Here is a 26,071-nt window from a genome sequence, read left to right on the forward strand (position 1 = left end):
ATATTGTTGTCACACAAGGCAATCTGTGTAGTCGAAGGTTGCAGCAAAGCATGTTTGCTTTCAATCCACAACAATTAAAAGCAAGTTATAATACCACAGAGTTGGTGCTAAATGTAACGAAGAGACCTGCCACTGTGTGATACCATCGGAAACTTCCTTCGGTTCCTTTCTAAATGAACCCATTAGCTTTTTACTTTTTTGCAAAAAAGGTACCGCTCACTTCAAGGAAAACTGGTTTGCAACACACAAGCAATTCATTTATAAGAATTAGTCTTTAAATTCCTAATTGTATAGGGCTTTGATCACACTTTCCACAAGCACTGTCACTTTTTGTATGTATTTATAAATTCCGTCAAAAAATCCTTGACCCAGCAAAGGGAAACTGCCATGATCATGTCGCTTACTATTGGTTACTGACAACAGTTTGTGCAAGCCTACACAACAATCGTATCAAGTACTGTAGGTAACTGACAGAAGAATCTGTTAGAGAGCGACAAAAACATGCGTGAGAATGCCACAAGCCAGGCATGTGCATGTAAATGTACTGTAAGCAGGTACAGGATGCAACTTATGGATGGCTTAACCATGTAGGTGCCTGCTCACTGAAACTTCATTCATATGGACATTCTTGTGCAGAGAACTGCATGACCATTTCATGAGTGTACCGCGACTGTCATGGATCCAGTAAAACATCAAATCGCTGACATCGATGCGCCGAGAAAAAGATCCTGGGAGAACGTGACCAACGACGTCTGTAGAGAATCGTTCAACATGACAGAAGTGCAACACTTCTGCAAATTGCTGCAGATTTCAATGTATAACCATCAGCAAGTGTCAGCATGCGAAGCATTCAATGAAACATCATCAATATTGGCTTCCAGAGCTGAAGGTTCACTTGTGTACACTTATTGCACAATACAAGGCTTTACCCCTCGCCTGGGCCCATCATCACTGATATTGGACTGTTGTTGACTGGAAACATGTTGCCTGGTCAGATGAGTCTTGTTTAAAATTGTATTGAGCGGATGTATGTGTACGGGTATGGAGAAGACCTAATGAATCTATGGACCCTGCATGTCAGCAGGTGACTATTCAAGCCATTGTAGGCTCTGTAATGGTGTGGGGCATGTGCAGTTGGAGTGATATGGGACCCCTGATATGTCTAGGTTGACTCTGACAGTTGAAACACACATAAGCGTCCTGTCTGATCACCTGCATCCATTAATGTCCACTGTGCATTCTGACAGACTTTGGAAATTCCAGCAGGACAAGGCAACATCTCAGACATCTAGAATTGCCAGAGTGGCTCTCCTAAGTTCAAACAATTCTACTGACCACCAAACTCCCCAGATATGAACATTATTGAGCATATCTGGGTGCCTTGCTATGTGCTGTTCAGAAGAGATCTCCACCACCTCATACACTTACGGATTTATGGACAGCCTTGCAGGATTCACGGTGTCTCTTCCCTCATGCACTACATCGGACATTAGTTGAGTCCATACCACTTTGTGTTGCGGCACTTCTGCATACTCGCTGGAGCCCTACACAATATTAGGCAGGTGTACCAATTTCTTTGGCTCTTCAGTGTATTTTCGTCCTGTCCTCTCAACTGTTGCTTGTCAACTTTTAAGTTCTTCCCTAAAAAAAATTTATGTGTGTCATCAAATTTTTAAGCTACTAAATTTTCAACTGGGTAACACCATTCACAGTTGTAAGAGCTTTGGCCTTTGTATGAGATAAGAAATTTAACTGGTTGCCACATCTAAGATATCTAAAATGTAGGTCTCTGGAGGCAATAAAATACACTGAGGCATGTCACTGACAGGGCTTTGGATGCAGACAGCTATTATATTTTGTTGTTTTACAACACAGTTTGAAAGTCATTTGCACTGATGGATGGAAGCAAGAAGAGATAATCAGTTGCTTGGCTGATTTTGTTAGCAATGGCCTTTGGATCCTCACTGGGAGGAGGCTGTCAGAGTCTGATGCTGAGCTATATGTAATCATGAAGGCACTGCAGATGGGCATATTGAAACAAAAACAGTAACCTTTTTTTCGTCTGTTGGAGCCCGTAAGTGCCCTTCAGAGTCATCAACAAATGTATCCAGCCAACAAAGTGGTCCATAGAAGCCAGTAAATTTTCATGTTATGGTTTTGATGAAGGGAATTTCATGTTGCTGCATGCTAAGGCTTGTGGGAATAAGGAAGCTGATATCCTAGCCAGAGATGCTTCTGAGGAATCTCTGTGATGCATCGTGCCATCCCATTTCATTATACTTCCTAATCTGTTCAGGTAATAGTCATGAATATGTAGAGAGGTAGTTTCAATAGATGCAGAACACCATGCTACCTGTAGTGTTGCCAACCACAAGGCCAAGGGAAACATCAGTCTAGTCCCTCCGATGGAAAAGTGATGCAAGAATTCCACTAAGAGTAGGAAACGAACAGCCCTGTAACTTAAGCTCACTTTGGAAAGACTCACCAATTTTAGTTGTTTGCTTTTGTCTTCCAATGAGACGTCAGCAGTTTTGTTATCAGCCTATTCTTTACTTTAGATAACAATGATATGTGTGTCAAAAAGTTTTAAGATTTTGTTTATTATTTGGACTCCTGTTCAAACTGTTTGGTAGAATATTTTAATGTGGATTAAGAGTGGCTGATTAGTTGGTAATAATGAGCCATGGCTATCTGGACCATTAACAATATGAAATCAAATGAAAAATCTGAGATCGAATAACAAGACTTTATATTGTTATTCGATCCAAGATTTTCCATTGTTTGAATTATTATTTTACAATTTTGAAAAGCTGCAACTCTGTTTTTAATTTTAATTTTGACAAAGACTGAGGTTATTACTTACATATTGTTAAGAACCTTGATTGATGTGCATTTGTTTTAAATGTTCACTGTGTTTTTCTGTTGCGACCCTCACTTTAGACCTTGAAACTTATTAACCCAAACAGCTTCTGTAATGAGATAATGTCAGATTAGTCCATGAATCAGCAGAAACAGTTCTTGGAGGAATATCTTCAGTCACAAAAGAAACTGTTTGGAGATTCCTCCAGTGTAGAAAGATGAGATCCCAGTGCCACTAGCTGGGTGACACATATTCATAAGCAAGGTCCCATTTAGGCAAGAGGTGGTGGAAACAAATTCAGCTTCTATTCCACTAAATACACTGTAAGCAATAGGCACTGCTGAGTCATCTTGTAGAGATGTTTGCAGTACAGCAAACAGAGACTGAGGCAGCCTGGCAGCCTTTTATTTGGCGTACTATGGATACCCGTGTGACCGGCTTGCAGTAGTGGCTGTGCTCCCACCAGAGGTGGTGTCCACACCAGATGTGTGTGACAGTACACATATCAATAAATTTGGATTATTAATTTGTCCAATGGGTTACTAAATTTTTTGTTCTGTCACACAAAGAAGGACAAATACACTCTCTTCTCTGAAATGCTGTTCTCTTCATCAACTGCAATGGTCTTGGCTGCAAAATTGTGTACATGCATGATCAAATCTAGTTTGGTTGTGATCATGTGTGCTAAGCAGCTCTACCCAGTGAGTTTGTGCTCACACAGCAGCTTGAGCTTTTGATTTTAGTGACAGGCCATAGCAATAGTGCCTACAATGTTTTCTAGAAAACACCCAAACTAGTTTGTATTTTTATTGTTTCTTTTCTGCATGTATTATAATTTTAGTAGTACAGAGGTACAATGCCTAGTCCTCCAGAGTGGTAGTTTGATTGTTTGTTGTTGCGGTCTACTGAAACTTCTCAGACCAGAATGCAACTTTCACATGGAATGGAAGCACCAATCTGGAGAGGGCCAGGAGCAGAAGGTATGGGTGGCGGGAGAGAGTTGCTCTGTTTGGTGGAGTGTCCAGGGACTAGACTTCCAACAGGCACAGGAAAAGATGGATGGGTGCCTTGGCAGATGGCAGCACACGAAAAGGATGGAGACAGGAGTGGGGAGGAGGTGAATAGGACAGATGAGGTGTAAACTGTTGTGTGGGGGATGTGGGGACAGTATGTTACTGTAGGTTGAGGCCTAGATACTTACGGGAGCAGGGAATGTTTTTTAAGTGCAACTCCCATCTGTGCAGCTCAGAAAAGCTGGTGGTGGAGGGGAGGATCCAGATGACTCAGGTTGTGAAGCAGCCATTGAAATCAAGCATGTTTTGTTCAGCTGTATGTTGTCCCACAGGATGGTCTACTTTGCTCATGGCCACAGTTTGGTGGTAGCCGTTCACTCTGGTGGATAGCTGGTTGGTAGTCATACCAGTATAAAAAGCTATGCAACTATTGCAGCAGAGCTACTATATGACATGGCTGCTTTTACAGGTGGCCTGGCCCCTGATGAAATAGGATAAACCTATGACAGGACTGGAATAGGAAGTGCTGGGTTGATGGATTGGGCAGGTCTTGCACCTGGGTCTTCCACAGGGATATGATCCTTGTGGCAAAGGTTTGGGATTGGGAGTGGCATTGAGATGGACTAGGATGTTATGAAGGTTGGCTGGGCAACAAAGCACCACTTTAGGAGGGATGGGAAGCATCTCGGGTAGGATGTCTCTCATTTCAGGGCATGATGATAGTCAATCAAAGCCTTGGGGAGGTATTGGGTGATGAAGAGGGTACTCCTTTGTGACTGGTTCTTGGGGGTAATCGAAGGATTGGGGATGTGAGGGGAACTGGCACAGGAGATCTCTTTGTGGATTAGGTATGGGGTAGTGCCTGTCTGTGAAGGCCTTGGTGAGACCCCCAGAAAACTGGGCAAGCGAGTTCTTGTCACTGCAGATATGCCATCCGTGGGTGACCAGGCAGGATGGAAGGGTGACAGCTGTAGAAATGTAAGTTACTTTTCATGCTTGGTGGTTTAATGTAGACAGAAGTGTGGATGAAACCATCAGAGAAAAGGCGGTTGGCATCGAGGAAGGTAGCATGCTGGGTTGAAGAGGACCAGTTGAAGCGGTTGGAAGAGAAGGTGTTGAGGTTGTGAAGGAATGAAGATAGTGTGTCTTGACCTGAGTCCAGATCATGAAGATATCATCAATGAGAACTGAACCACACTAAGGGTTAATCATTTTGGGAGGTTATGAAGGATGCCTCTAGATGGCCCATAAACAGGTTGGCGTAGGAGGATGCCATGTGGGTGCCCATGGCTGCACTGTGGATTTGTTTGTATATGTTATGTGTTAGGATAAAGTTAGTAAGATGTGTGAGGAAAGAGATAGTGGGTTTGGAGTCTGAAGGACATTGGCAAAAGGTAGTATTCATTAGCAGTAAGACAATGGGCATGAGAGATGTTGGTGTATTAGGAGATGACATCAACAGTGGTGATTAGAGATCCAGAAGGTAAAGGAATGGGGATGGTGAAGAGCAATTGAAGGAAGTGGTCAATATCTTGGACGTGGGAGGCTAGATTATGAGCAATTGGTTGGAGGTGTTGGTCAGTGAGTACCAAAATTCTTTCAGTGGCAGCACAATAAAGAGCCACAATGGGATGACCAGGATTGTTGGCCTTGTGGATTTTGGGGAGCATGTAGAAATTGGGTGTGTGAGATGTCATAGGAGTGAGGAGGGAAATGGATTCCAGGGAGAGGTTCTGGGAAGGGCCTAAGGCCCAAAGAAGGAATTGGAGGTTATGTTGGTCTCCTGTTATGGGATTACTTTGGCAAAGTGCATAGGTGGAGGAGTCAGATAATCGGCAAAGGCTCATGCCAGGTAGGCACTGCAATTCATAGCTGGGAAGATCTTTAACATCCCCTGTGTGATAATGTGTTACACAGTTGTCATAGACTTGGATTCATCAAACAAAAATATAAAGTGAGCACTCCTGGAACTGGTAAAGGCAGCCATCTTTGCTTCAACTGCTGCTAGTGCTTGTGGTGCATTATTGTGTACTATCATACTACATGAGTCAAAACGTGTGTGTGTGTGGGGGGGGGGGGGGGGGGGGCTACTGATAGTCCAGCCCTTATGTTTCAATATCTTCTGTTTTTATGTAAGTGGAGATTTATCTTCAGTAATTTTTTGAAGAGGCAATTAACTATCATAATATGTGACCTTACTGGTGGAAACCCATCACAAATCTTCAGAAACCTTTCTCCTTTCTGGCTTCTTTTACGCTCACTGATTTTCATCCCTTGTTATACCCATATCTGCAATCACTTTCTTTGATAGTTTGACAGTGGTTTGTTGAACACTAACCTTTTCAGGTATATGAGAGAAGATGCTGTTGGAACTACATATATTTTAATCACTTACTGCTTGTTCACTGTTTTCCACGTTTGACTTTGATTTTATTCAGTTTGTATTTCCAAATACTGACAGTTTTTAAAAAGGTTGGTGTCTTTTATGATAAGTTTTTTATACATCATTTGAATTGCTTGTAAATTGTATTCCTTGTTTGGGTGGTTAGAGATTTGCTAGCAATATGACTTAAGAAAATTAACAAACTTATATATTATCTTGTAGATAATCATTGGCTATAGTTTTTCTTGTTTTGCTTTTTTACTCATACATTCACAAATTATTTGTACGTTTTAGGGGAAAAACATCTTTATCAGTGTAGCAACTGTGTCAAGTGGTGTGCCTGCCACACAAGTATCTAGTGGCACACTTATGAGGATATGAGATACTTTTGTTTTTTTACGTACAATAAGGGAAAGGCAACTTTTCACCTATAGTGGATCGATGTGTGGAGTACAGAAACATGTTACAGAAAACAGCACTCACTCCAGCTTTTGTAAACAAGCTCTTTTTCTAGCTTTTGCCAGAACAGGCACCTCACATTTATATAACTGACTGGCCTCAATGGTAATGCATCTGCAACTTGAGTGTGGATGCATATTTCTGTTCGACATCTAGTGGGAATATAAAAAATTGGCAAGCATGGAGGACATGGACAGGGACTGTGGATAGGTGGTACTAGGTGGGAATGTGAGTCAGTAGGGGAGCGTGCCGAGGTAGTCTCTGCATTTGTGATAAACAATGTTTCTGGTTGGTGCAGTGATTAACACAGCTGCATAGAACACGGGAGATCCCAGGTTTAGGTCCCGGTCTAGGACATATTTTCGCTCATTGCTGTTGATTCTGCCTAAAGCCCCAATGCAGCTGATGTCATTAGTTCTTTTCCTTTGCTTTCTCACCCCTCCACCTTCAGTGTACATTATACGAATCACATTTGCAGATGCCACATGGTGTCTGTTCTTTCTGACATGCCTGAATTCATATAAACAAAAAGGAGCGATAGGCCTTCAGCAAGTATAGATGTACAGCTACTATGTGGGGTTCAACAAAATTGGCTTAAAAGAGGTCTACCAACACTGATTCAGTAGGGCATTGGCTTCAAGTTACAGACATAATGCAAAATATCAAATTGTAAGGAACAGGCAGTATTCATAAATTATTAATGTAACATTCATCTGCGTCTAACAAAAATAAACTGTTTCTGAGAATTTAATGAATAGTGTTATGTTGTGTTCTGTTGTTGCTGCTGTTGTTGTTGTTGTCGTTGTCTTCAGTCCTGAGACTGGTTTGATGCAGCTGTCCATGCTACCCTGTCCTGTGCAAGCTTCATCACCTTCCTGTACCTACTGCAACCTTCATCCTTCTGAATGTGCTTAGTGTATTCATCTCTTGGTCTCCCTCTATGATTTTTACCCTCCACACTGCCCTCTAATGCTAAATTTGTGATCCCTTGATGCCTCAGAACATGTCCTACCAACCGGTCCCTTTTTCTTGTCAAGTTGTGCCACAAACTCCTCTTCTCGACAATTCTGTTCAGTACCTCCACATTAGTTATGTGATCTACCCATCTAATCTTCAGCATTCTTCTGTAGCACCACATTTTGAAAGCTTCTATTCTCTTCTTGTCCAAACTATTTATCGTCCACGTTTCACTTCCATACATGGCTACACTCAATACAAATACTTTCAGAAATGACATCCTGACACTTAAATCAATACTCGATGTTAACAAATTTCTCTTCTTCAGAAACACTTTCTTTGCCATTGCCAGTCTACATTTTATATCCTCTCCACTTCGACCATCATCAGTTATTTTGCTCCCCAAATAGCAAAATTCCTTTACTACTTTAAGTATCTCATTTCCTAATCTAATTCCCTCAGCATCACCCGACTTAATTCGACTACATTCCATAATCCTCATTTTGCTTTTGTTGATGTTCATCTTATATCCTCCTTTCAAGACACTGTCCATTCCGTTCAAGTGCTCTTCCAAGTCCTTTGCTGTCTCTGACAGAATTACAATGTCATCGGCGAACCTCAACGTTTTTATTTCTTCTCCATGGATTTTAATACCTACTCCAAATTTTTCTTTTGTTTCCTTTACTGCTTGCTCAATGTACAGATTGAATTACATCGGGGAGATGCTACAACCCTGTCTCACTCCCTTCCCAACCACTGCTTCCCTTTCATGTCTCTCGACTCTTATAATTGCCATCTGATTTCTGTACAAATTGTAAATAGCCTTTCGCTCCATGTATTTTACCCCTGCCACTTTTAGAATTTGAAAGAGAGTATTCCAGTCAACATTTTCAAAGGCTTTCTCTAAGTCTACAAATGCTAGAAACGTAGGTTTGCCTTTCCTTAATCTTTCTTCTAAAATAAGTCATAAGGTGAGTATTGCCTCACGTGTTCCAACATTTCTACAGAATCCAAACTGATCTTCCCCAAGGTCGGCTTATACCAGTTTTTCCATTCATCTGTAAAGAATTTGCGTTAGTATTTTGCAGCTGTGACTTATTAAACTGATAGTTCGGTAATTTTCACATCTGTCAACACCTGCTTTTTAAACTGATAGTTCGGTAATTTTCACATCTGTCAAACACCTGCTTTCTTTGGGATTGGGATTATTATATTCTACTTGAGGTCTGAGGGTATTTCGCCTGTCTCATACATGTTGCTCACCAGATGGTAGAGTTTTGTCATGACTGGCTCTCCCAAGCCCATCACTAGTTCTAATGGAATGTTGTCTACTCGCGGGGCCTTGTTTCAACTCAGGTCTTTCAGTGCTCTGTCACTTTCTTCACGCAATATCATATCTCCCATTTCATCTTCATCTACATCCTCTTCCATTTCCATAATATTGTCCTCAAGTACATCGGCCTTGTATAGGCCCTCTATATACTCCTTCCACCTTTCTGCTTTCCCTTCTTTGCTTAGAACTGGGTTTCCATCTGAGCTCTTGATATTCATACAAGTGGTTCTCTTTTCTCCAAAGGTCTCTTTAATTTTCCTGTAGTCAATATCTATCTTACCCCTCGTGAGATAAGCCTCTACATCCTTACATTTGTTTTCTAGCCATCCCTGCTTAGCCATTTTGCACTTCCTGTCGATCTCATTTTTGAGAAGTTTGTATTCCTTTTTGCCTGCATTTCCTGCATTTTTATATTTTCTATATAATTATATAATTCAAAGATTCCAAGACTTACCAGACGGGAAAGCGCCGGTAGACAGGCACAATAAAATAACACACAAACACACACAATTCTATATAATTACTTAAAATGATTGCTACTTTGTATTTTTCACTCTTAATTGTGTAAATCCTATCAATAAATCATCAAAATTTCTTTTACCAACTTACATGTTGTTAATGTCCGATCTCTCAAATGCCTGTTGTTGCAAATATGAGTCATACCCAAATATAACTGACAGGTATAACATAGCTCAGATTCACCTTCATGTATTCTATAACACTTCATTACTGGTTACAAAATATGATTTTTGATTGTTTTTTAAGTATAAATTTATTCGGGTGTTGGGGGTTAAGGTGAATGCTGGAATGTTTCGTCTGAGTAGGTAATGGCCAGATCGTTTTATAACTAAGCATTTCTGGTATCTACAAGATTGATGATGTATTAATATATTACTTTCCTTCCTTCTAGACTTTTATGTGTGTACATTTAAATTTCATAATCCAACAGACTGTTCCATTTAATTTATGGCTGTGATTTCTGTGCATTCGTCGTCGTCATATTATTGAATGTTCAGTGTATAATTCAGTTAAGTTTGAAATTTTTGAATTATTTTGAGGAGACTTTTAAATTATAATTATTGTAGTTTTATGTTTTAGTTAAGTTTGAGGAGCAGAGCATTTTTTTTTCAAGCTCTCAGTTTAATATAATTCTTAGGAGAAAAAGATCTGTTGTGCACTACAGAATATGCTCAGTCTTTGTAAATGCTTATTGCCAGAAGTTATCATCTCTAAGGTAGAAAATGACCAAAAACAAAAAGAAATATATTTACGTATTCTGTTCTAATTGAAAAACACCTTTCTCATTCTAGGGAGGATATGTGGAAAGTTGTGTCAAATCTCCAGGAGAGGATGTCTAAAGTTGACCCATCAAAGCTTGTTGCTGTAGACATAGTTTGTAAAGTGACAAAACACTTTGAAATGATACGAAAAGTACAAATTATGGAGTGAGTAACATTTCACCATTAAATATTACTCCTAAAGATTTCAAGTTCCTTAAAGAAAATGGCATTTTTCAGAGATGAAGAGAAGGCTGCCTATCACTTACCTCCTCATGTGTTGTCAGTGGATAAAGAACGTGCCTTTTTACGAAAATTCACTGAGAATGCAATGGAATTGCTGTTTCCTCAGGGTTATACAGAAACACGAACCATCAAGCTGTTACTGAGAGAGCTAATTACCTGTAAAGGTACTATCTTAAATACATTTATAGCAATGTTGTAATGAATACTTGATGATTAACGATCTGTGGTACCATTCTACCATACTTTTTCCTTGTTTTATGTGGAATGTGTGACACTTTTGTAAATTACTAATATAACACTAGATTAGACAACGAGTTGATACTGCAAAATTTCAAAATTAAATAATGGGAAATACTAATTATTAATTTATCATTCCGAGTTTATTTTGCTGTCCAATTGTCAGAAGAAGAAAGGGGGTGGCTGCAGACATTCAACAAATAAGGATTATGATTAGTATATTTAACAGTTGAGAGCACCAAAAATCATGATAAATATTCTAATAATTAAGCAGGACAATTTCTGAACTGTGAAGTTACCTATTTATGTCTTCTGCTTTCATAACAGAGCAACAAATATTTCAGGTGCATGTCTTCTGTGATATCTGTTTTTCTTTTGCTCATCATAGTAGCTTTTGTTTTTTCATATTGTTGTTCATTTACAAAATTAATCAGTTCATAGTGTTACATATTTTGAATTGCAGTACTTCACCCAGCTATTGAAATTATCACAGACCCTGATTACATTAACCAAAGAATCCTCCTCTACATTCAACATCAAGCTCAGAAAGAGACAATTCGAAAAAAATCATATACGTATGCTCCAAGCTTTCAGGATTTTTTAAAAATGATTAAGGAAACGGATGACCCAGAAGTTTTGAAGCATATAAGGTAAAACATGTTATTTGTACAACAATTTCAGTGTTTTGAACAACGATTTTTTATAGAATAAGTTTAGTGACTGTCAATGATGTTAGTGATGTTTTAGTTCTTGTACAGTGGATCTTGCATTGCGATCAGTTTTATCTGCATTTTGTGACGTATCAGTCTACTGATCGAGAAGAATCTAATTTTTGTTCAGCATGTACCACAAACCTGCTTTAAATCCATACAGATCATAAAAATGTGTTTGTGTATGTTTGTATGTTCCACATCTCCTAAACCACTGGACTGATTTCAACCAAACTTGGTAAACATATCACTTGCTTTCGGAAAGAATCACTGTGGAATGCAAGAACCGCCCACCTATCAAAGGGGAGGGGGTCAGGGTGAAAAAGCAGTGTAGCCCACGATACATGAAAACCCATACTTTTATCATCCAGTATGGTAGCACTTAGAGACTTGTAACAAACTTTATACATAATTTCAAATGTGTAAGAAACTTTTTCTTGCCGATGACCACCAAAAGACAATGAAAGGCAAATGTTAATTGCCTAATACATTTTCACTGTTTTTGCAGTAGAACTGCCACATGAAGTGCAACTTTAAATTCATTACTTCTTTACTACTAATTGCATTTGTGACACATTTTTCAGACATTATTAACATATACCATAGAATGTACCAGAAAAGTTACATCATTGTACAATGCATAGTTCAGGAGAGATTATGTCAAATACTGGGGGGCATGACAAACTGCCTTATCGTGCAAGATACTTAAATTTATTTCATTGCTACTAACTGTATTTACAACACGTTTCACAGACAGTAGCCACATGTAACACTGGATATACCTGTAAAATTATGTCATTGTACTGCACATAGCTCAGGAGATATGATATCGTAAAGATTGAGTTTCCTGAAAATGAAACTGCAGTGTAAAATTTGATAGACATGGAGGTGAAATATACATACATATATGTGTGAAGTTTGTTAAATATATGTGAAATCTACGCACATGTATGTATGCAGACAACACCATGGGTAAAGAGCCTATCCTTGACGCCTGGAACGATTTCATATGGTGCACATCTTAATTACAGTCTTGAAAGAAATACTGTAGGTGTTAGAATTAGCAGCCTTTTTTTGGTGCAAGTGTGTGATCATCGAGAGACAGAGAGTTGGAGGGATGAGGAGATGGCACATAAAGGAAAGGGGAGGAGATGAACGAAGAGGAGGAGATGGTCAGAGAGATAGGGGAAGAGGAGATGGAGAGAGAGAGAGAGGAAGTTGACAAAGGGGGCAGATAGGCAGGGGAAATGAAAAAACAGATGGAGGGGGAAGAAGCAGATTGACAGGGATAAGGGGAAAGAGGAGATGGACAGGGAGAGGGTCAGGAGGAGATGAACAGAGTGTGGGGCAGGATGAGATGAGAGTGGGGGGTGGGGGTGGGGGGTAGAGGTGACTGACAGAGAGGGGGTGGAGGAGGTGAAGAACGAGATGGACAGTGAGAAGGGGGAGGAGGAGATGAACAAATAGAAGATCGGAATAAACACGTACCTAAACAACACCAGGTATTCAGCTATTTTCGAAGATAACTGGAGAAGAGCTGAATGAACAAGTGTTAACATAGCATTCCAAATTCCACTTCTTTACTTGGAGCAGTAATTAGCGGTTTAGAGATTTTGAACCAAAAAGTTGCTTTAATCTATATTACAAAGCTACTAACCCAGAACCCAGTACCACTTGCAGGTTGCCTTTCTAGCGGCTTTTGGGGACAACAGAAATTTGATTTCAGTATTTTGTGTGATTATTGACTGAAATTAAAATTTTTAAATGCTGTCATGACTTACTCATTAGGATGTATAATATTATGTTAAAAGTTTAACACAGTAAGATAAATATTACAGTTACAAAGTGTGTGTGTGTGTGTGTGTGTGTGTGTGTGTGTGTGTGTGTTTTGAGGAAGCATAACTGATGACAGGCAAATACTGGGACTTTATTCATTTGATATTTTAGAATGCACTTAGTGACTTCCAGCAGACTTCAAACAAAATTTAAAACCTTATCTAAACTTTTTAACTATTAGCCAATTTGTAAAGTAATCAGACATTTCAAATTATTTTGTACATGGGATTTCGATTCTTTCAAGTGTCAGAGATTTACTGGTAAGAACCTAAGTGAATAGAATATCAGTAAACTTAAAATATCCTGACAATTAAAACTGTACCAGATGGGGTGCTCATACTGACTAAAAATAAAATAAAATCGCATTTCATTAGCTGTCTCAAAAATTTATTGTGTCTGTATCTCTTGACTTACAAAATGCTGTAGAGAATCTCTTGTATACGTTTTGACTGGCATACTTAGAAGAAAGGGTATGGCAGAGAATGACTCATTGACACCTCAAGGACTGTTCCTGCCTGATGCCCTTTTATGGTGAGGGTATACAGTAGAGATCAGAAACGGAGTGAGTATGAGTCCAGTGTTGAGGGATGCATGCATTAGAAATAAAGGTGCCATTGTTATGTCAGTGCAGTACTGGTTTTCCTCCTTCCCAGTATTGATGTGTCTGAGAATAGTGATGCTGTGGTTACATGCTACTCACCTATTTATTCCCTTACTATAGCATGCAGGAGTGTGTTGTCATTGGCATGTCTTGTGTAACAGCCGTGCACTTCTCTTGTTGCCATGTCGAAGTTTGAATCTTTTACCCAAATTCAGGACAGTTTATGAGAGTGCATCTCAGTAAATGCTAATGCAGTTGTAATTGTGACAGAATCCTGAAACTGTTTTATTAAACAAGAACAGCGAAAATGAGAGGTCAGTAACTTATGGCAAAGCCCATTCTGATTATAAATATGAACATCTAATTTCTTCTTTTCTGTTGTTGCAAACCGACACAAGTTTGCATAGACTGTCAGTGGCCCTGCTCATGTGCGGTGCACTTGCACGTATGCAGTTAACAGGTGTTCTGCGTATACACAGGGGCAAGCTGGCCACCCGCTTTTTCCCCCTCCCCACCATACCATCTCTCAGCTCTTTCATCTGCAACGCGTTTTGTTTCCTAGTTTGCTTTATTGAATGAACGAATACGGTTAGCAGGAGTGCTTGAAAGAAATCATGGTTTGAAAGTGTACCTATTACCTATGATATGTTTTATTTAATGATGACAGGTGGAGTTTACAATACATTTAATGTCTGTACAAAATTTCTGCAAACAGACAAACGCAAATAGTTACGTAAATTTTCATCACTGATGTTTGCTCTTAACCGAGACTTATTAATTTTCATAACAGAAAAAAATCTCTCACAAACTTATGTCGAGCCAAACATTGACATTATCTTCATGGCTTCATGATGGAGATGAGGAATCTCTTGCTGTGGAAAGTCGTGATAAAAGTCCATTACACGTCTTGCCAGAAGGTACTTGTCCCTCAGACTGTAGATCTATTAATTCCATTTGCAAATTGGGATGAATATCATCTAAAGAAATAGCAAATGCTCTCGAGAACCATTCAAAAGCTTGGGATAAATATGATATATCTCCAAATTGCTCAAGAAATTCCTCTTTTATTGCACGAAGTACGGAATTATATTCTTTGCAACTATGTTCTCACATAGTAAACTGAGTAGGGAAATGCATTGCATTCCCTGAAGAGAGCTGTCGTTCCCACAGCTCAAGCTTGCTAGTGAAACCTGGCACCTTTTCAGCCATTTCACGAATTAGCTCCTCGAATTTTCTCCTCGAAAACTTGTCTTCAATGCATTCATGTGTTCAGTAATGTCCACTAAAAATACAAGGTCGGCAACCCACTCTGGACCTTCTAACTTGGGGTCATACCTTCCTTTGTCCTTTAAAAACTGATTTATTGGAATTCTCAGCTCAATAAATCTTTTGAGTACATTACCGTGGCTAAGCCAGCGGACTTCACTGTGGTATGGTATGTCACCGTACTCTTCCGCAATTTCAGCTAAACATGTGTGAAACTGTCTATGTGTAAGCCCATGGGATCTCAAATAATTAACTGCCTGAATAACCACTTGCATGATGTCCCCCCAGTTTTGCTGCTTTTGCACAGAGTACTTCTTGGTACAAAATGCAGTGGCTGCTGTACAATGATTCTTCAGTATGCTGTAGCTTTTTTCTTAGTAATCCATCAAATCCCATTTATTCCCCTTTCATTGCAGGTGCTCCATCTGTTGTCACTGACACCAAACGTTGCCAGTTTAAGCCAGCTGAATCGACAGCTTCTTTAATGGCCTTAAGGATGTCCGCGCTGGTGGTCGTGCTTTTTAAAGATATCATATCTACAAAAATTCTCTGTTATGTACAGAGCAGTGTCCACGCCCCGGACACAAATCACTAATTGCACGGTGTCTGAAATATCTGTGGATTCATCAAGTGTGAGGGAAACTGCAATAAACTCCTGCACTGAACTCCTTAATTGATGGTAAACGTCACCTGCTATGGCACTTATACGACGACTTACAGTCTGCCGAGAAAGAGTAATAGCTCTAAACTGATTTGAATTCAGTGGGCAAAGTAAATCAGCGGCATCACTGATGCACTCCTTTATAAACTCACCTTCAGCAAATCATTTTCTAGCTCTCACTATATTAAGCGCAATCTTATAACTTGCACTTACCGCTGACCTATCATTGTTGTCCTGAAAAACTGAAAACATTGCTCCATAAACTGTTATATCACTCAGATGAGAGACATGATGAAAGAAAGTCACAGATCTCTTGTGGCAACAGGAACTTACGTCAGATTAATTTAGTATCATCAGATCGCTCTTCTTAAGCTCAGTCAATTTCCCCACCCGTCCAGAATCCGACAGTAAATTGTACTCATCCTTGTGAAATTTATTGTAATGACATTCAAAACTAAACTTCCCCTGACCAGAGACAATACTGCCACATATTAAACATTTTGAATTTTCAAGTTTTTGCGCAAAGGAAAAGTGATTCTTCCATTTCTTTCTAAAAGATAGCAAACCTCCACTTCTCCATTTCCTTGATTTACTCTGCATTTTCCGGTTCTTGAAATACAACGTTCACTACGAAGTGGTCGCTTCTCATCAACGTCCGCAGCTTAGCCTGGTACTACACTGCCGCAATGTGCAATGTGCCTGCTGTCGCCACTGCCTCGGTTGACAATTGCACGTGAACAGCACTGTGTGCTCATGAGCCGCGTGCAACGTTTGCCCGCCCCTGCAGTAGATAATGAAGTTATGTATATTAACACACATAGCTAGGAATAATCTTTTAAAACAACTTCTTTGGTTGTGCTAGGTAGAGTGCTATGTACAACATTAATGGAACAAGACTATTAATGTATACTAATAACTCAGTTCATGTCATAAGTTCATAGCTTGTAGAAAATAAACTAACGTTAAAGCACAGTAAGACTCAGTTTTTACAGCTTCTAATACACAATTCAACAGAACCCAACATTTTAATTTCACAGAATGGGAATACGATTAGTGAAACTGAACAGTTCAAATTTCTAGGTGTTCAGATAGATCATACACTGTCATGGAAAGCCCACTTTCAGGAACTTGCTGTTTTTATTATTTGAACGGTATCTGATGTAAGTGATCGTTCAACATGAAAATTAATCTACTTTGCTTGTTTTCATATGGTGTTATATTCTGGGGTAATTTTACCAACTCTCAAAGGTTATTTTTGGCTCAGAAGCAGGCAGTTCGGACAATAAATAGTGTAAGTTCGTGAACCTCTTGTTGACCCCTTCTAATGCTTTTGATGACAAGAAGTGATGTGAAGCTGGTTTGCCAACTTCACATATCTCTCACATCTGTTGACTTACGTGGTGCGTGCACCCTATCTTCTTCTCTGGATAGTCGGCCACTTCGATCTCCAAAAACTATTTCTCCGAAGAATAAAGCTGGTTAAGGGAATTTGTCAATCTCTCTCTCTCTCTCTCTCTCTCTCTCTCTCTCTCCCTTCATGAAATAAGTGGAGACTTCAGAATACTTTTAGTTTAGTCTTCATATACTTCAACTTCCTTAAAGAACAAATTCTCCCATAAATATTTGAAATTTACAAGTCAACCAATCAGTCTATCATTAGACTCAATTAAATACATTTACAGTAGCGTTGGTTTAACAACCACGTAATTTATGAACATGTCTTGCTTCTAGTAAGTCCAACACATGAATTACTTAAAAGTCTAACCTCATTTCTTCATTTGTCCTTAACAGTCATTACAATCACTAAATGCAAAGAATAATACACAAACACTCCTTGTTCTTCTCTACACATACACTGAAACTGTATGGATCATACAGCAGGTACTCATCAGCCGCCGTTCGGCTGTCGTGTCCACAATTTGCTTGTAACTGTTTTTAGACCTGCATACCCAAATGTGCAATGCGCAGTAGGTCGGATTCATCTCTCTCACACTTCTATTTAAAATATCATGTGTTCAAGATGGAGGAAGGCCAAATGGTACTAGAATTTACATGGAAATTCTCGAAGCACTGCATATTCCCCCCTTCAGATTGAACACATGATATTTTATATACAGTCATTATGTACATTTATAGCACATATAACAACAATTCATATTTCAACAGTATATCTTGTTCTTTTCATAATGGTGAATACCCCTTTTCTTATTGTTTAGCTATTCCTTTTTTTTTTCTTTTTACTTCAATTGTAAAACATGAACATTTCAATCAATGTTGGAGTTTCATTTCTTATATCTAGGAATCATGAGGACTAAACGATTAGTCTCGAATCGTAAGCTTACTGATAGTCTACCTGCATCCATCAAGATTAGAACCGAAAACAAACCAGACCTCCCTTGCAGTAGCAAACACCTTTCATTACGCTTGCAGAGAACACAGGAAAACAGCTCTCTATTATTACCCCAGACATGAATAAGCTGGCAATTTCACAATGAAAATGGCAAAATGATCTGCAGTTTCTGTTGCATAGACCTTTCTGGACTCAAAACATGAGTTTTCTTCCCTTATGTCACTGCTTATGTGACAATCATTCGAGATGTTTATCGAAATAACAAAATACAGTAAAGCAATTTTAAGAAATCCTCGTGCCCCTAATACGTTTTATTGCTACCTTTATTCTGTACTGGCGCTCTGTGGTTGTAAATATGAAAATCCTGTAGAATTTCATACTTGTTACTGCCTACTTTTTCCGCTTCTGTCAATAATTGAATTAAGTGTAGCACTGAATGATTTTTAATTGAATTTCATTATGAACTCTTCACACATTGTAAAATTGCACATTTTCATGGTAGGTCAGCAACAGTAATCCAGTATGACTCCGTCTGAACGTTGACACAGACCGTTTCGCGGCCGAATGCACATAATATTTTGCTAATTCGTAATGGTCAGGGGTACTTTGTCTTACTAAAATAGTTATGTTACCTGGATAAGCTGAAATTCAGTTTTATTGGTACAGTTCATACTAATTTGCGTTTCTTCTTTCACTTGTATCTTATATTTACTTTTTGTGTTTAACACACTAATCGGCGTTAATATAGTCTTACACATGATTGAAAGTGGTGTGATGAAGTCCAGATAGTTTCTCAATTTCACGCCTGTGCGTAGTATGTTGGTTGCACTTTGTCGCCTTGCCTGTTATACTGTGTAGCAGACTTTAAAGCTGTGCGGATCAGCATAACGAAAAGACGAAGGGTCTCGCTTGTTTTGTCCGCGACTGTACATATATCTTCTTCACTACAACTCTTGGCAGTTCTTACATCCTTCTTATCTGTGACTTCATTGTTTGTGTAATCATATTTCTTTGTGTGTATGCGTAAGTGTGTTTTCTGATTCTTCGGCCTTCTTATGTGAAAATAAGTTGTAGGTTATTGGAAACCATGAAGATTAGAAAGGACTTCTGCGATAGAAGTATATGAATATGGAAAGAGGGGAAAAAGATAGTTAGTTCCTCAAAAGAGAAGCAACAAAGGAAAAAATAAAAATGGTTGCTAAGATTGAAGAAGAGAAAGAAGACAGCCCCAATGACAGGAAACCCATCAATTAACGCTGTATTGGATTATGCAGTATAGCATTCTTGCATTTCACATGTAAATATCTCCATCTTATTATATTTCACTCGTATTTTGAGCTTTAAAAACTCATTAAATTAACATTCATAAGTGAGTTGTTTTAAGAACCACTCGTAATTTATGAACATGTGTTTCTTCTAGCAAGTCCAACACATGAATTACTTAAAATTCTAACCTCCTGTCTTCATTTGTCCTTAACAATCATCACAGTCACTAAAAGCACAGAATAAAACTTAAACACTCCTTGTTCTTCTCTACACATACACTAAAACTCTATGGATCGTACAGCAGGTCTTGTTGGCCTCTGTTCAGCCGCCACATCCACAATTTGCTCGTGACTGTTTTTAGACCTGCACACACAAACATGCAATGTGCAGGTTGGATTCATCTCTCTCACACTTCTATTTAAAATATCGTGTGCTGGAGATGGAGGAAGGCCAAGTGGTACTAGAATTTATGTGGAAATTCTTGAAGCACTACAACCTGTTCACGAGACTGGGTATTTTGACGTCAGCCACTCAGTATATTGTCACGTAGAAGAAGGTGTAATTAGACGAATGACGAACACTAACTTAACTTACAAAAGGTTTATTCAGCACTTGCACATACAGGAGTGTGGAGCGAACTGCCTCCAGCCAGAACATATACAGTATATATACAGCTACAGAACAGCCCAGTACAATGAATCTTGCCATTTGTGGATACTTCTAGAATTTACTCGAACTGAATATAGAAATTAAAATTTTACATTTAAGGTGAGTTTTGAACTCACATCACCTCATGCAACTGTTTAGTATCATAACCACTACACAACGGTGTTACTCAGCTTCTTCTGTGACATTGCTCCCTCCTTAAGAGAACAGCGTCTCGGTATTACATCCTCCTAGTCCAGGAACGAGTCATTGGTCCTGCATACTCGAACTCCTGATGACTGATTCTCACACAGGCTGTAATCTTTTTAGAACTTCTTTTACTGCTACATTCTTTGTGACCTTTCTGCTTGTTGCCTGTTGCTGGAGCTTCAAATTGACCCTGGATTGCAGGACCCTCATAGAGCTTCATTCGAAGGACATGGACCTTATCTCTTATCTTTTGTTGTCTTGTGTTGGGGTCCAAATCTTGAACCTCATAAGTAACATCAGACAACTGTCTTACTACCTTATAAGGTCCAAAGTAGTGCCTGAGGAGTTTCTCAGTGAGACCAACCTTCCAAACAGGAGTGAAGATCCAGACAAGGTCACCAGGCTGGTAAACAACAGGGCTGTGGCTCACGTCATACCTTCGACAATGGTTTTCTTGAGCCTGCAGTGTTCGAGCTAACTGTTGAGCTTCCTCAGCTATGGTTAACACCTGGCCAATTTAGTCATCGTCCATGTCATCAGGATGTAACGGAAACAGTGTCCATTGCCGTAATCGACTCACACCCATGCACCAGGAAAAATGGAGTAAATCCTGTGGTGTCTTGTTTGGTGCTGTTGTAGGCAAATGTCACGAAAGGTAGCACCTCATCCCAGTTGCTCTGCTCAACATTGATGAACATTGATAGCATGTCGGCCAAGGTCTTACTAAGGCGTTCAGTAAGCCCATTAGTTTGCGGATGGTATGCAGTCGTCATATGATGAGTAATGCTGCACCAATGGTTTATCTCTGTCACAAGATTTGATTTGAAAACTTTCCCTCGATTTGTAATTAATGACCGTGGGGCACAGTGTTTTAATACAGTGTCTTCTACAATAAATTTGGCTACCTCGGATGCTTCAGCTGTTTTCATGGCTTTTGTAATGGTATAGCGTGTCGTATAATCAGTGCAAACAATAATCCATCGATTGTCACTAGCAGATGTGTTGGCAATCATCCGAGGAGGTCAATCCCAACACACTGAAAAGATGTTTCGGCTGGTGGAATTGGTATGAGTCCGCCATGTGGTTTCTGAGGAACTGCCTTTCTCCTCTGGCACTCTTGACAGTGCAACAGATAGTGATGGACGCTCCTAAATAAACCTGGCCAGAAAAATCTCTTGCGGATTCTATCGTATGTCTTAATAAATCCCAAATGCCTGGCCTCAAGTGTTTCATGGAATTTCCGTAGAACATTTGAGCACGTGTGTGTAGGAATCACTGGTAGCCACCTCTTTCCAAATGGATCAAAATTTTTCTTGCAAAGTAATCCGTTAACTACCTTAAATTGTCCTTTCACGTCCTCGGACCAATTTAAGGTGAGCATAATTTGAGATATCTTGGTGTCCTCCTCCTACACAGCAGATATATCCTGGAGTGCAGTGAGACAGCCACTATCTTCATCAAAGTCTTGATGGTCTTGTACAGGGTTTCTTGATAGTGTTCTTGGTGTTTTCTTCAATGTCTGTTCACTGTGATAATGTCATACTCTTGAAGACGTAGTGCCCAACTGGCGAGTTGTTCTGTTGGATCCTGAAAGACCTGTCAACCAAGAAAGTGAAAGATGGTCTGTAACAACTGTGAATGGCCTTACATAGAGATACTGTCGAAATTTGCACATGGCCCAGATCACAGCAAGACATTCTCCTTCTGCAGTTGAGTAGTTTCTCTTTGCTTTTGTAAGTGTCCTAGAAACATAGGCTATAACCTTCTCTTGTTCCATCCAAAATCTGCACCAGAACAGCACTGATCCCATACCCACTGTCATCTGTTGTAATTCTGTAGTTCTCTCTCATCATACAGATCAAGTACAGGGACAGTCATCAGAGAATTCACAGCACATCAAAAAAATCTTGTTGAGCACCACCCCAGATAAATTTAGCGTCAGCTTTTAACAACTCTTGGAGTGGCATGGCTTTGCTACAAAAGTCTTTGATAAAACGGCGGTGATAAGAACATAATCCGAGGAAGCTTCTCACATCTCTAATACTTTTAGGAATAGGAAATACCGTTATAGATCTCACCTTTTCTGGGTCTGGCCGCACACCTTCGTTTTACACAAGGTGTCCAAGTATTTTGATTTCTTTTGCTCCAGAGAGAGACTTTCTTGGATTACCTTTCAGTCCGCCTTGTTGGAGATACTTAAGAACGGCCCTCAGTCTTTTTATGTGCCTTTTTATATGTTTCCGAGAACACTATATTGTCATCTAAATAACAAAGACACATCGTCCACTTTAGGTGCCTTAGGAGATTATCCATCATTCATTTAAAAGTTGCTGGTCCATTACACAAACCAAATTGCATTACTTTAAACTCATACAGTCCCTCAGGGGTGATGAATGCAGTTTTCTCACGAAGAACCTCATCTACTTCGATCTGCCAGTATCCTGAGTACATGTCCGTGGTTCACAAAAACTTACCCCTTCAGACAATCTAGTGTATTGTCAATTTGTGCAAGAGGGTAAACATCCTTTTTAGCTATCTCATTAAGCTTCCTGTAATCAACACAAAAGCTCCACCTGTCAATCCTTCTTCCTGACAAGGACCAATGTTGATGACCGTGGGCTCTGCGAAGGCTGAATGATGTCATTCTTCATCATTTTCTCTGCCTCGTCGCAAATTATTCGAAGTTCTCTTGCTGACACACGGATTGCTCTCTGGCTTATTGGTTGATGGTCTCCAGTGCTAATCCAGTGCTTCACTGTCGATTTGTCTCATTTGCTCTTCACCTGTGGACTGAAGCATTCAGAGAACTCTTGAAGAATGGCCAGTAACTTCTTCTGTGTTCCTTAGTGAGATCTGGTGATAGTCGAGCTAGAAGATCTTGTCTCATAGTGGTAGCGCTAATTGCGCCCACAGACTCGGCATGGGAGGTTTCTATGACACTCAGCTGTTCTTCAATTAACGGCAGTGTTTGCTACACACTGGATTGCGGTTCTTGGCGACAGGTAACTACCCACAATTCACTGAATCCATTCTAAAACAAGACGACAGAGGCTGGGATGATCAAGTTATTCTTCAGTGGTATGGTTCTGTTACATTCCACTACAAGATCCATTGGTTGATGCATTGCTTGACACGTGACAGTTACCTTTCTAGCGCTGACTGCAGGAATGATCACTTCATCCAGCACACCTACTGTATTTACTCGAATCTAAGCCGCACTCGAATCTAAGCCGTACCTGAAAAATGAGACTCGAAATCAAGGGAAAAAAAAATTTCACGAATCTAAGCTGCATCTGAAATTCAAGGGGAGAGAAAAGTTTTAGGCCACACATCCAGATTGAAACAAAGTTGGTACATTGTAATATGAGACATAATTAAGGTCAAATGAATGACGATACAGCTACAGTAGTTTGGTTTGAGTCGTAAGCTTAGCAGTTAAACTTTACCAGGTAGCCGTTGCTATGTGTCAGGCGCTCTGCCCGTATTTATACGGGAACCCTTCCTTTTTCACGTGCTTCATCTGGTTTGAATCGATTACTTATTTTTCTTTGATCTGATAAGTGCCGTTCTCTTTGTTATAGGTGTTTATGTCTGTAAGCTGAAAATGCATTATTGTACTGTGTCATGCACTGTTTGTCGCATTCTGATAATGTGTGTTTACAACCTGTCGCCGCTCGCGGCATGGCTTGCTTTTGTGTGCACTACCGCCGCTTAAGATAAAAAAAAAGAGGAATTGTCGCATTAACGAAAGAATGGCAAGAGACTACTATTTTTTGTTACTTACACTGCTGCTTTGCTTGATAATAATCAACAAGAACCAAATAATAGACTGCGTATGATAGATGATGTTCTGAACGAGAGTTTAGCTAAAATTTTTCGCCATTTGAAAATCTTTGCAGACGTCTCTTTTGTTCATTACATTCTGCACAGAAATTAGAGTCATCTTAGATTTAAAAATCTAGTCAATTGCTGTGCTTCATTTCTGACTGTATGGCTATTAGGCATAAGAATAATACAAATATAAACATGACATGATATGTATATTCTTCCGCGTTTGCTGTAGTCTCACACTAGTTTCGTAGTTTATTAGGCAGATGGGATTTAAATGAGATAGCAGCAAACACGAAAGAATCCATGGGAAAATGTTTATATTCGTATTATTTGTATGGTGAAGAGAATGCTGCATGTGATTCACAATTCATAAAAGTTCCTATTACCAACCATCTCTTCTCACAGGTAGGAAAAAATTCAGAACATAGAGTTGGCCATATTGACAAACACCCCAAGCAGTCTTGCCAGTCGGATTTTCATAATACATCGAAATACTGCTACATTCGAAGATGAACAATACGGAATTTGTATTTACTTTTTTGGATAATGTATAAAAATGCAGTGGTCGAAACTCGGGGCGGAGAAAAAAAGCTCGTCTTCCACCTTTCTTTTAAATTTATTTACTGACTCAGAGGTTTTGGCGCCAGTATTTATCTTTGTGCCTGCAAAGCATGCCTGTGTAGCGCTACATATATTCGATAGCAGAAGTTAGTTGTGGCGGCACCTACCAACATTTTTCAGAACTTCCGCTTACTTTGCACTCGATTCTAAGCCGCAGGCAGGTTTTTGGATTACAAAAACCAGAAAAAAAGTGCAGCTTAAATTCGAGTAAATACGGTAGTCTCCACACACTTGGATGTGCATTTTCAAGTACACAGTATCTCATCTCGTCTAGCATAATCTTCGAGTGACCACAATCTATAAGAGCCAGAGAGGCTTTCAAAAAGTCCCATTCGAGAATGAAGTCATTACTACTCTCTTGTAAGACTATGAATTCTAAGGGCTGTGTATGGCCATTTATACCCACACGAATGACACATCTTCCTGTAGGTTTTACATATTTCCCATTAGCCACCTTCAGCAGAGATGTTTTGTTGTCGACGAATATGGTTTTCTGCAACTGGTGACGGTACTTCTCTGAAATGACTGAATATGATGCTCCAGAGTCCACAAGAACTTGGGCTGGTCGGCTATCCACGAGGATATCAACATAGTTCCTATCATTTTTGTAGTGATCGGTGGTGGAGGATTTTTCTCTTCATGACCTCACTTCCAAGGAAGGTCGCACCCTTTACTTTTCCAGGTTGCGACAGCTAGGTGATTGGCTGGAGCTTCTAAACTGCAATGGAGACCTTGATTGGCATGTTGGGGAGAGTCCTCTCCAGCTGCTAGCTTGCGGCGATGGTGACCTATGTCGTCCTGCACCCACATCTTCCTGTTCATCTTTGTCGTCCTGGAGTTGGCGCTGGCTAAGATCGGTCTGCTGTCTTCTGGCACAGACCTCATCAAATATCCACTGCCTTTCTCGACAGTAGTGCACCACATGGCTCGGTTGTCCACAGTGGAAACTTACTGGTTGGTTATCCTGGGTCCTCCAGCGTCAGTCTTCCATTGTGCCTCACCCGGTTCCTCATGCAGCATTGTAGGAATGTAACTCTGCCTGTGTCTTGACTTTTTCACCATTTTAAAAGGAAATGAAGGATGAGAGATTGGGTTCAGTGTCTGTTTCAATTCCTTCCTTAAGACCTCTTGAAGCGTCTTAATTTTTTTGCTCTTTGTGCAATCCAAGTGCCTTCTGAACTTCCTCTTTCACTATCTGATGAAAAATACTGTGAAATCAGTTGCTTCCTCCATCACAGACATCAATATGACGTTTGGAAGCCGTTCAAACTTCTTGCATGTAATTCTTTTTTGATGCATTTTCTCATTA

General features: G+C 39.7%; 1 protein-coding gene across 1 annotated transcript in view; it reads left to right on the plus strand.

The window, feature by feature from the left end:
- LOC126354326 (sorting nexin-25) overlaps positions 1-26,071 on the plus strand; it is a 175,027-nt gene that overhangs the window by 6,229 nt on the left and 142,727 nt on the right. Inside the window, exons 4-6 of the mRNA XM_050003887.1 lie at positions 10,316-10,450; positions 10,523-10,692; positions 11,229-11,415. Of these exons, the coding sequence (XP_049859844.1) occupies positions 10,316-10,450; positions 10,523-10,692; positions 11,229-11,415 (492 nt within the window). The remainder of the gene's footprint in view (positions 1-10,315; positions 10,451-10,522; positions 10,693-11,228; positions 11,416-26,071) is intronic.

This window comes from Schistocerca gregaria, chromosome 3 (genome assembly GCF_023897955.1).
Source record: "Schistocerca gregaria isolate iqSchGreg1 chromosome 3, iqSchGreg1.2, whole genome shotgun sequence".
NCBI classification, from domain to species: domain Eukaryota; kingdom Metazoa; phylum Arthropoda; class Insecta; order Orthoptera; family Acrididae; genus Schistocerca; species Schistocerca gregaria.